The sequence below is a fragment of the Ranitomeya variabilis genome, chromosome 1, assembly GCF_051348905.1.
Source record: "Ranitomeya variabilis isolate aRanVar5 chromosome 1, aRanVar5.hap1, whole genome shotgun sequence".
NCBI classification, from domain to species: domain Eukaryota; kingdom Metazoa; phylum Chordata; class Amphibia; order Anura; family Dendrobatidae; genus Ranitomeya; species Ranitomeya variabilis.
Window position 1 is genome coordinate 839,076,201 of NC_135232.1, and position 12,270 is coordinate 839,088,470.

A 12,270-nucleotide genomic window follows, 5' to 3' on the forward strand; every position below is an offset into this window, starting at 1 on the left:
TGGTGACCCAAACACAAACAAAGATACTTCTTAAGAGTAGTATAAAGTGACCTGAAGATTTCCTGCATCTTTCACATTGAGCCCCATGTAACAAATTAATGTGGATAAGAATGGAGTAGTTGTATACGAGCCAATCATATTCCAGCTGACTGTTATAGAAAACCACCAAACTTTTGCCCTCACTCGGTTCTATACATTCAGCTCATCGTATCTTCAATTTTCCCAGGCTCATTTGTAGCCAATTTTATCCATGTGATTTATTTTCACAGTATATTCTCAGAAATAATGTTAGTACCTAGCACCATTTGTAGAGACATACCCATATTGGTTAAATATAGCAAAATATTAGGTTGACTGCCATTTTTTTAAACTAAAAATGAAGCTCGAAATCTGTGTGACTTCACCCGCCATCAAATAATAATATTTTACACCAAATTACCATGTCCAGTCGGGATTCTCAAGACAGGGGTTTCGAGTGATTAAAGTTTATTTTGCAGATGTATATACTCAGTCCACAAAATGCCAACATCTAATAAAACATGTTCAGTCAATAAACAAGAAAAGACTCCCAAGTGTTATTCTCCTGAGGATTAAAACATACAACATAGCAATGATACATTTCATCCCTGATACATGAAGTATACTACGAGAAAGAGCGGTCCTCGTGTATGACTACTAATGCAGACAAAACGTGGGGGAGGTGCCTGGGCAACCAATCAGAGCATTGCTTTCATTTTCCTAACGGTAACAAATGGAATCTGATTGGCTATTATGTGGAACGCCTCCTTCCTTTGGTCCGAACTAGTGTTCATCGAGTCCCGTCATGCTTTGAGATCATGACCATTTCTTACTGTTTGTCACCTTGTTGCCAGTCAGCACCATTCTCACCATTTCTTTCAAAATGTACTTTACTTTAAAAAAAAAAAATGGTTATCCCAAAAAAGGGCCTAAGCCTATGAAAAAAGTGTCATAAAACCATAATCCACTGAAAAATTAAATGTGTATGCTGCCTTTTCTATGTATCCTCAAACCTAAGCAAGAATCATCTCCTCATGGCGTTCGTCACTTTCACAAAGGGGTTACCGCAAAAGCCAATTTTAGTTCTACTCTTGTCCTTTAGAAAGGAAAAAAAAACAACCTAAAATATACAGTTGTATACAAGTTTACTTTGTCTCAGCTGCTGGTTAAATTCAGCACATCTGGTCGAAAATAAAAAATATTGTGCATGTAAAAAAATAAATAGCTATTCGAAACCTTGAAGAAGTGTTTGGAGAGTTTGTGTGGCTGCATGATCCATATGATTTTCACCGCTTTGTCATGCTCCGTTCGGCTTAGAGATGCTTTTCTGGTCTTAGAATACAAAGTTTCCATTTTTATCACAATTTGACAAATGTATGAACTTAACAGCTTACGTACAGTACTAGCGTTATATTACAGCGGGAATTCATGTAGCTAACACAAAACAGGCCCTTTAATACTCTATATACTGATCTATGTAATAACTACTGTACAGTTGTGTTGTCTTCCTTTTTTTTTATATTATACATATATGCTTGCATGTATACAGTACATCTGATGTACAAGTGTGAGATTATCTACATCCATCTACCTGGAGAGATGGAAGGGTTGGCCAACAGATTCCGATGAGAAAACTACGTACAGTACACGCATACGTTCACACGGACACGCACACGCTTCAATGGTTACTGCACATGTTCGTCATGTCGTAATGAGAAAAGATAACAGGATCTTGCTGGTTTTTGCAGCCATTAATTTTACAATGTATGTAAAGAGAATTTTTTTTTTTAAATAACCCTTTTTTTTTCTTGCAGTAAGCATAACCAGAAGACCAAAGCGGAGCAACTATAATTTAAATATACATTTGAGCTTAGCTGCATGACATAACTCTGTAGGAGAAGCAGGCTAGAAGGGAAATAATTGAACTCTCTACTTCCTTTCTTTCCTTTTTTTTTCTTTTTGCAATTATATAGGTATATTGATTTTTTTCATCCAATCACATCATCGTCTGAAGAAAGTGGGGTTTCTCAGGCAGGCGGCTAGTCACCTGCAACAACCGAGGGCTCCGGCGGAAGCTTCCAGGCTGCTGTCTGTATCGGATGCCAGTGTTTGGTCAGTGGACATGGAGGATATATCATTGACAGATGAGGACGGAGGGAGGCTCTCGCTGCTGTTCACTGCTGCACCTGTGCTAAGAAAATGAACAAAGCAAACAAAGCAATATAACCTTAGTGAATCCGTCAAAGTAAAAAGGGTTGTCCCGGATTGGAAATCATGACCGCTTTCTTGTAGAAACAGCGCCACATCTGCTCATGGGTTGGGTCTACTATTGTAGCTCCACTGCAATGAAGTGAATGGGACTAAGGCCGGTGTCACACTTGCAACTGTAATGCGAGAAACTGGCGCGAGTCTCTCACCTCAACACCTGGCACTGCCGGCGGCACTCGGGACCGGAGCGTTCAGCTACATAGAAATACATGCAGACTCCGGTCCCGAGTGTCGGCGACAGTGCCGGGTATAGTTGCAAGTGTGACACCGGCCTAAGCAGAAATACCACAGAGAACCTAAAGACAAATTTTGGGCAGAAAGCACTCATGTTTTTCGAATCCTAAACACTCCTTTTTAATATAAAATTAGACAATAATTCATATATTTTATACAATACATAGGCTGCATAAACAAGAGACAAATGAGCGTGATGGTGTTTGCCTCCATGTTGGCCTTTTGCTACTCTAGGACTAAGTTGGTCATTGCCATGGTTTATTTAGTAGTAGTATGTGATAGACAACCGACTTCACATTAGTGGAGATATCTCGGTACCTGGGCTACACTTCAGAAAATGAATGAAGAATCCTCAATGGTATTAAATTAAGGTTTTTATCCACACTAATGTGTTTCAGCACCGGACTGGCGCCTTATGGCGCCATTCCGGCACAGAAAGGTGGTGATATGAATAAAAACCTTAATTATGTACCATCGAGGATTTTTCATTCCCAGAAGCGCAGCCCAGGTACTGAGATTTCTCCACTAAAATGATTTGATATCTGGAAGAGTTTCTTCTCTAGCCAACTGTGGATTCTAACTCTCTTATAGGTGTTGTGTCCCTACACAATGCTCCCGGGAGAGCACTACTATCACTCTCACTGACTTCTCCTGCGGTATTGCCCTATTGTGCGCTTCTGTCCCAACCTCAGCCTTCAACCAAATGACTCTTTAAGTTCATCAGTCAATTCAAAAAGATAGATAGTCAAACATGGAAGACATTTCGCTTGATTTGTAAACATCACTAAATAATGTTAATATGTCTTCCAGATATAGTACAAATCAGTGGCAGAACTAGTTTCAGAGGAAACAAGTATTTCAGACAACAGGTGGCAGCATCAGATAGCAAAGTATTCTAAGCGCTATGTCCTGTCCTCGTCTTGTCACTAAAGGCTGCCAGAACGGAAGGAGAGTGGGAAAGGGATCTCGGCCTTCAGGTTTGAAGAGCTCAGGACAAGAGGAGGATCAGGTTACAGTTCTCTCTTGTTCGGTGCTGTGTCCTCCTCCTGCCGAACAGTGACTTCTGTACCTGGCCATGGCTGCTGTCCTGAGATCAAAGAGCTGTGAAGGCCCCAGAGGCTTCAGGAGACTGAGAGCATGAGAAATTCAGCCTTAGATAAGAGTATAATAAGGGTATGTGCACACGTCCGGATTTCTTGCAGAAATTTCCTGAAGAAAACCAGAAATTTTCTGCAAGAAATCCGCATTTTTTTTTTTGCGTTTTTTTTCCGCGTTTTTTTTAGCATTCTGCAAGCGTAATTAGCTTGCAGAATGCTAAAGTTTTCCAAGCGATCTGTAGCATCGCTTGGAAAACTGACTGACAGGTTGGTCACACTTGTCAAACATAGCGTTTGACAAGTGTGACCAACTTTTTACTATAGATGCTGCTTTTTACCGGTCTCGACCAATCACAAGACGTCATCGCAGGTCCTTCACCGCACACCAGCTACAGGAACCGAAGCGACAGCGTGCAGTGGAGAGGCGGGAAGACATCGAAGGTGAGTATAGGACTATTTTTTATTTTAATTCTTTTATTTTTGGCCAATTATATGGTGCACAGTGCGTGGAGGAGAGTCTCCTCTCCTCCACCCTGGGTACCAACCGCACACAATCTGCTTACTTCCCGCATGTTGTGCACAGCCCCGTGCGGGAAGTAAGCAGATCAATGGACTCCCAGGTGTGCGGAATCCCCGCAATTCCGCATTTTAATGAACATGTTGCTTTTTTTTCCGCGATGCGATTTTTTCGCGGAAAAAAAGGCTACATTTGCACAAAAAATGCGGAATACACTGAAAATAATGGGAGGCATATGTAAGCATTTTTTTCGCGTTTTTATCACGTTTTTATAGCGAAAAAACGCGAAAAAAACGCGAAAAATACTGAACGTGTGCACATGGCCAAAGAGCTTTTGATCAATGTATGATATTGTTTATTGACACTTTGTGGTTTTGCATGAAGTGTTTATGCCATAGTTAAGTTTGTGTATGTGGCATGCAGATTGTGATATGTAAAGCGGTATTAGGTAATTTTCAACCAAACATTTTCCTCTAGGTTTAGAAAGCTCCTACAGTAGATGCTAAAAGTGTCACTTTCTATTGCCAGGCAGAAGCCAAAAGTGGGACATCCTGGCTTCTGTCTGCCCTATAGGTATACACTAGTATAACCCCCAGGCAAAAGATATAACACAACATCCAATAGGTAACAGATACTGTTGTTTGGCATCTGTCACTGTTGGCTAACAGGACACAATACCAAGAGATTTAAAGGGATTATGTCACCACTATGTCTGTCACACCCCAAACTATGTATATGCACATATAGCTCTTTCAGAGACAAGTCTAACATTACCAAGACAGTCGGTCTCAGCGCCTTCCCACAGCGACCGACATCGCACGCACCAGCGCGACTGCTTGCAGCTATTTAACAACTGCCAATCAGTTCTGATGAAGGTCTGAATATAAGACCGAAAACATTTAACAACTTTTATGATTGCCTAAATAATAGAAGCTCTATTCACTGCAAATCTACTTGAGTGCCAAGTTTTTCCTTTATTATATACGGGCTGGATACCCGACTTGAGCACCACTTCTCATACTAGGTGTGCCGTATACTACTTTCAACAAACATTAAAATAGATAGCCCCCATTATACAAGATATGTCAGACACATGAGACTAAAATCTAGGATGATATTTGAGAACTAAACTAAATCCAACAAATAATGTACCGGTAGGTAAAGAAATACAAAACGGAGATACAGCAACTACTGTATACAGAGAGTATAGCATATAGAAAGCAGTTATTTCCCTGTGTGATGCTCCCTTTTATTCCATATTATGTCCTCTTGTCTGCATCTGTCAGCCATATGACAATACTTATAATCAGAGTCTAGTCTTCTAACAGCTATAACTGCCTTGGTCATAGACATAAGACATTGACAAAACTTTCATAGGGGCATAGGAGGGATCAGGAGAGGAAGGCTCCACCCATGCGCACCACTGGATTTACATGTAAAGAGCTAATTGTGTGAGGCCTTAGATTTGATCTAACAAGGAAGCCACATCTCAAGCCACATACAGCTTTAAAATATTTTTCTGAGCTTACTAAATATAATATTGTGATGCACTTCTCATAAAAATTACCATATTTCCTTATATCTTGATTACAAAAATAAATTCCTCATTTTGTGCTTATTGTGGTGAAACATAAATTCAGTATTATTTTCATTTTGACTTAGCATTCAACCACTGGTGAGGTTCAGACTGTTAGGCTGGAGTCACAGTGGCGTATAAAAAAATTGGTCTGATGTTGATCCAGAAAAGTAGGACGAGTGTCATGCAAGTGTCATTGCAGCATCATGGCCGGCGCCCCTGCATGGTGTTCCCTTCTCCTTCCATGCAGGAACGCCAATTACTCATCGCCCCGGCCCTCCGTCGTGGTCCTGGCATACTTCCTGTCCTTTACTGTGAACGCCGCATTGTGTCTCAGTGGTGCGCCTAGTGCGCACGCTCCCCTGCTTTTAAAAGGGCAGCGAAAACATGGCAAATGCCCCCTGCTAACAGCTGGGGGGCATTTGTTAATGTGTTCACCTGTAAGATGTGTCCCAGGTGCCTGAGCAACCCCTACAGTTATGGTTATGTAGCTTGGTGTGTGCAACTGTATGTTGCCAGGTCCTCTGTCCCTAGTCTGTTATAATATTAATAATAATACTCTTTATTTATATAGCGCCAACATATTCCGCAGCGCTTTACAGTTTAACAGTTTCAAACAGCAATCATAGGTAACAATGTTAGCAATACAATAATAAAGCAAAATAAGACGACCCTGCTCGTGAGAGCTTACAATCTACAATGAGGTGGGGAGATACAGAGTACAGGTGTGTATTTACAATGATGTATTTACAATGATGGTCCAGCCATCTTCAGGGGGTGGGGGATAGATGGAAGTAGTGAAAGGGCTACACATACAAACATAAAATGACCATGATTAGTTAATGTGGTAGGCAGCTCTGAACAAATGTGTTTTGCAAGTTGTGGATGGTCCTAATATCTTGGGGTAGAGCATTCCAGAGGATTGGCGCAGCACGGGAGAAGTCTTGGAGTCGGGAGTTGGAGGTATGGATTAGTGCCGAGCGCAGAGGTCAGTTAGGCCAATAGACCGAAATGAGGGAGGAGATGTATGGAGGTGCCGCACTGTGGAGAGCTTTGTGGGTGAGAACAAGAACTTTGAATTGTATCTTGTAATGAATGGGCAGCCAGTGTAATGACTGGCGAAGAGCGAATGCATCTGAGTAACGATTAGCCAGATGGACAACCCTGGCTGCTGCATTAAGGATAGAGTGGAGAGGGGAAAGTCGAGTAAGGGGGAGGCCAATTAATAGAGCATTGCAGTAGTCCAGGCGGGAGTGGATCAGGGCGACAGTGAGGGTTTTTGTTGTCTCCATGGTAAGAAAAGGGCGGATTCTAGAGATGTTCTTTAGGTGTAAGCGGCACGAGCGGGCAAGAGATTGTATATGGACGTGAAGGAGAGATCGGAGTCAAACAAAACACCCAGACAGCGTGCCTGCTGCCGGGGTGTTATTATGGTGCCACCCACGGAGAGGGAAACGTCAGATTTAGGGAGGTTAGTAGATGGCGGAGCAGAAGAAGTTCAGTTTTGGAGAGGTTGAGTTTCAGATAGAGAGCGGACATAAACATTCCCATGGGAGGGGAAAGGAGGGGAGGGGAGGGAGGGGGATTACGCCTGCAGTTCACACTGTCCCCTGCATGAATATATGTGAGTAACATACGCAGCTGACAGCTTACCTGTAAGCCCAGCATGCGATATCCCTAAGAAGGTGCTGTAATGACTGGGTGTGGAGCCTCTTGCTTGGAGCGGACACCAGGGGAATACGGTGCCGCGTGTGTCCGATGTGGAGGCGCTTGTGTAAAACCAGGGACTCCCCGGCCGAAGGCGTCCCTGGATACAGCGCGGGATAGGAATGAAAATGGTTGCTAAGCTCCGCCTACCTGTGACGTCACACTAAGGAAGGAGCGCTGCAGTCCTTTGAACACTACAGTGAAGTTTCCACAATCAGTGATGGTTTGGGGAGCCATGTCATCTGCTGCTGTAGGTTCACTGTGTTTTATCAAGACCAAAGTCAGCACAGCACTTCATGCTTCCCTCTGCCGACAAGCTTTTTGAGGATGGAAATTTAATTCTCCAGCAGGACTTGGCCCCTGTCCACACTGCCAAAAGTACCAACACCTGGTTTAAAAACAACAGTTTCACTGTGCTTGATTGGCCAGCAAACTTGCATGACCTTAACTCCATAGAGAATCTATGGGGTATTGTCAAGAGGAAGATGAGAGACACCAGAACCAACAATGCAGATGAGCTAAAGGCTGCTATAAAAGCTACCTGGGCTTCCATAACACCTCAGCAGCTCCACAGGCTGATTGCCTCCATGCCACGCCGCATTGATGCAGTAATTGATGCAAAAGGAGCTCCGACCAAGTATTGAGTGCATTTACTGAACATACATTTCAGTAGGCCAACATTTCGGATTTTAAAATCATTTTTCAAGCTGGTGTTATAAAGTATTCCAATTTACTGAGATAATGACTTTTGGGTTTTCATAGGCTGTAAGCCATAATCATCAACATTAACAGAAATAAACACATGAAATAGATCGCTCTGTTTGTAATGACTCCATATAATATATGAGTTTCACTTCTTGTATTGAAGAACTAAAATAAATTAACTTTTTCATGATATTCTAATTTTGTGAGAAGCACCTGTATGTACTATATGGGACCGGCATTATACTGTAACGAGGACTATCTGTACCCATCATTCTTCCTCAGGCGGAGTAAAGAGTGAAAGTCACGATTTTTGCAGGCACTATGTATAGCTGAATGTGGTGGAGCCATTGTCCTCTGTGATTCTAGAAATTAGAAGGAAAAATCAGTGGTACTAATTATTTGTGGGCTAAGAAGAACAACTCTTAAAGGAGAGCTCACACATACATCTCTTTAAAATGTCATTATGGAATTATGAAAGCATGTTTTAATTGGCTAAGTGGCCGGATTAGTATGCATGCACACCTCCGGGAGAGAACTCACTGAGCACAGTAGATGAGGCATGCAGAGCACCAGATAAATAAGACACAGCATGCAATCATTCCTCCAGTCAAACAGGAATGTACTGTGCAAAATAATTGGGAGCTGTCAATGGAGACAAACTCTGCAAGTTAAATGAGAAGGAGACACTTCTGAGACAGAACCTGAAATGCCCTGGAATTGCAGAGAAAAATACTAAAGACTAGGAAGCGATTGCACGAGTCCTTCACATGTTCTAATGTAATGACTCTCGCAATAGAGCGCTGCCATTAGCTTTAATCCCACAGCACGGGGAGAAGTCACAACTTATCACAAACTGCATCGCCCTCTACATAAAAGCTGGTGACTCAAGGGTGTATAGTTATGCAGCTGCTAGAAAAAAAAGGACCAAATAGCAATAAATTAAAATGTCCTTGGTAACAGTTCAGTGGTTCCTCACTTATTAGAAAAACTAGCATCTTGTAGCTTGTGGATGACAAGGACATTTCTCTTTTTCCCAAACTTTAGCAGCTCCATGGGGGAAGCTGGCACCATTTCCATTGCTAATACAGCTACTGATAATGTGCTCTGTGCCAGTCTGAATACAAATGAGGTGCTTCACAAATGCCTCAAGTCAGTCATTTTCTTCCAGAAGTTAGTTTTACTTACTTCCGTAAGGCCAGTCTCACACGTCCAGATAATTCCAGTACCGGAGAAAACGGTATCGGAGTTATCCGTGTCCGTGTGCTCACATGGCACATCAGTGTGGCACACGTGCGGTAGCCGTGTGCCGCCCGTGTGCCGCCTGAGGACCACACGGACCGTGCAGGAGAGACAGCGCTACAGTAAGCGCTGTCCCCAGCATATGGTGCTGAAGCCGGCATTCATCCCTTCTGTCCTGCTCGGCTGAAAGCAGCGCTTGCAGGAGAGAAGGGATGAAAGATCAAGTTTTTTTTTGTCCAAAATAAAGTTTGGGGTCACCTCCCCTCCCCACCCCCTGTGCGCCCGCCCGCTTGCAGAGAAATACTCTCCCAGCTCCCGCGATGCCTCCTCTCAGCGCCGGCAGCTTGTCCTGTGTGAGCGGTCACGTGGTACCGCTCATTACAGTGATGAATATGCGGCTCCACCTCCCATAGGAGGGAGCTGGGTGAGTATTTCTCTGCAAGCGGGCGGGCGCACAGGGGGTGGGGAGGGGTGGGACGCAGTGACCCCAAACTTTATTTTTAACAAAAAAACTTGATCTTTCATCCCTTCTCTCCTGAAAGCGCTGCTTTTGAGCCAAGCAGGACAGAAGGGATGAATGCCAGCTTCAGCACCACACGCAGGGGACAGCGATTAACTGTAGCGCTGTTTCTCATGTGGCGGTACGTGCACACTGTTCTCCGTGTGCATGTGTGCGGGACGCTTTGCAGACCATGCTGCCGGAGAAACACGGACATGTCTCTGTGTTTTGCACACGGACACACGGTCCATGAAAACACCCAGGCATGTGCATAGAACCATTCATTTGAATGGGTCTACGTGTGTCAGTGTCTCCGGTACGTGAGAAAACTGTCACTACACGTACCGGAGCCACTGACGTGTGAAACCGGCCTAAGGCTGCTTTCACACATCAGGTTTTTGCCGTCAGGCTCAATCTGGTGATTTTTTTAAAAAACGGATCAGTCACAAATTGCGAAAAACGGATGCAATGCATCCAGTTTTTTTTTTTGCCGGATCCAACTAGCTAATCCAGAAAGAGAGAGAGTGAGACATGCATGCCAGAATGGAAAACGCATGCTCAATTTAAAAAAACGGAATCCGTCGCCGGATTCCATCATTTGACTCATACGGCGCCATAGGCTTCTATTCTAGGAAACGCCAGAATGCACCGTATCCGTCGCTGTCTGTTTTTTCATCGAACACAAAAAACGTTCCTTTGTGGGTTGTCTCCGTCCGCTGGACCATCAATTTTGCATGGATCTGGCCAACGACGGACGAAACGTGAGGCCATCCGTCGCTAATACAAGTCTATGAGAAAAAAACGGATCCAGCGGCATCATTCGACGGATCTGATTTTTTCAAAACTCGCCGGATTGAGCTTGACGGCAAAAAACTGATGTGTCAAACCAGTCTAAGGCCCTCTTCACACATTCGCATAAAACCACTATCGGAAAAAACAGTACCAGTGTCATCAGTGCGTCATCAGTATGTCATCAGTGTGCCATCAATGTGTCATCAGTGTGCCATCAATGTGTCATCAGTGTGCCATCAGTGTGCCATCAGTGTGCCATCAATGTGCCATCAGTGTGCCATCAGTGTGTCATCAGTGTACCATCAGTGTGCCATCAATGTGTCATCAGTGTGCCATCAGTGCGTCATCAGTGTGCCATCAGTGTGTCATCAGTATGTCATCATCATCAGTGTGCCATCAATGTGTCATCAGTGTGCCATCAGTGTGCCAATGTGTCAGTGTGCCATCAGTGTGCCAATGTGTCATCAGTGTGCCATCAGTGTGTCATCAGTGTGTCATCAGTGTGGGATCAGTGTGCAATCAGTGTGCTATCAGTGTGCAATCAGTGTCATCAGTGTGCCATCAGTGTGCCAATGTGTCATCAGTGTGCCATCAGTGTGTCATCAGTGTGCAATCAGTGTGTTATCAGTGTGTCATCAGTGTGCCATCAGTGTGTCATCAGTGTGCCAATGTGTCAGTGTGCCATCAGTGTGCAATCAGTGTCATCAGTGTGTTATCAGTGTGCCATCAGTGTGCCAATGTGTCATCAGTGTGCCATCAGTGTGCAATCAGTGTGTTATCAGTGTGTCATCAGTGTGCCAATGTGTCATCAGTGTGCCATTAGTGTGTCATCAGTGTGCAATCAGTGTGTTATCACTGTGTCATCAGTGTACCAATGTGTCATCAGTGTGCCATCAGTGTGTCATCAGTGTGCCATCAGTGTGTCATCAGTGTGCCATCAGTGTGCCAATGTGTCATCAGTGTGCCATCAGTGTGTCATTGGTGTGCAATCAGTGTGTTATCAGTGTGTCATCAGTGTGTCATCAGTGTGTCATCAGTGTGTCATCAATGTGTCATCAGTGTATCATCAGTGTGCCATCAGTGTGTCATCAGTGTGCCATCAGTGTGCCATCAATGTGTCATCAGTGTGCCATCAGTGCGTCATCAGTGTACCATCAGTGTGTCATCATTATGTCATCATCATCAGTGTGCCATCAATGTGTCATCAGTGTGCCATCAGTGTATCAGTGTGCCAAGAGTGTGCCATCAATGTGTCAGTGTGCCATTAATGTGTCAGTGTGCCATCAGTGTGTTATCAGTGTGCCATCAGTGTGCCATCATTGTATCAGTGTGCCATCAGTATACCATCAATGTGTCATCAGTGTGTCATCAGTGTGGGATCAGTGTGCAATCAGTGTGTCATCAGTGTGCCATCAGTGTGTCATCAGTGTGCAAATGTGTCAGTGTGCCATCAGTGTGCAATCAGTGTGTCATCAGAGTGTTATCAGTGTGCCATCAGTGTGCCAATGTGTCATCAGTGTGCCATCAGTGTGTCATCAGTGTGCAATCAGTGTGTTATCAGTGTGTCATCAGTGTGCCAATGTGTCATCAGTGTGCCATTAGTGTGTCATCAGTGTGC

General features: G+C 43.9%; 1 protein-coding gene across 10 annotated transcripts in view; it reads right to left on the bottom strand.

Moving 5' to 3' along the window:
• Window positions 1-437: 437 nt before the first annotated feature.
• The window catches only part of MAPK10 (mitogen-activated protein kinase 10), a 361,444-nt gene continuing 349,611 nt past the window's right edge, over window positions 438-12,270 (bottom strand). For 6 of the 10 annotated variants that reach the window (XM_077275816.1, XM_077275821.1, XM_077275820.1 and 3 more), the window contains one exon: window positions 479-2,204. In XM_077275816.1, coding sequence (XP_077131931.1) covers window positions 2,062-2,204 — 143 coding nt within the window. In that variant the 3' untranslated portion in view covers window positions 479-2,061. Of the gene's footprint in view, window positions 2,210-12,270 lie in introns of all 10 variants that reach the window. The other 4 variants (XM_077275822.1, XM_077275824.1, XM_077275823.1 and 1 more) reach the window with 2 other exon arrangements.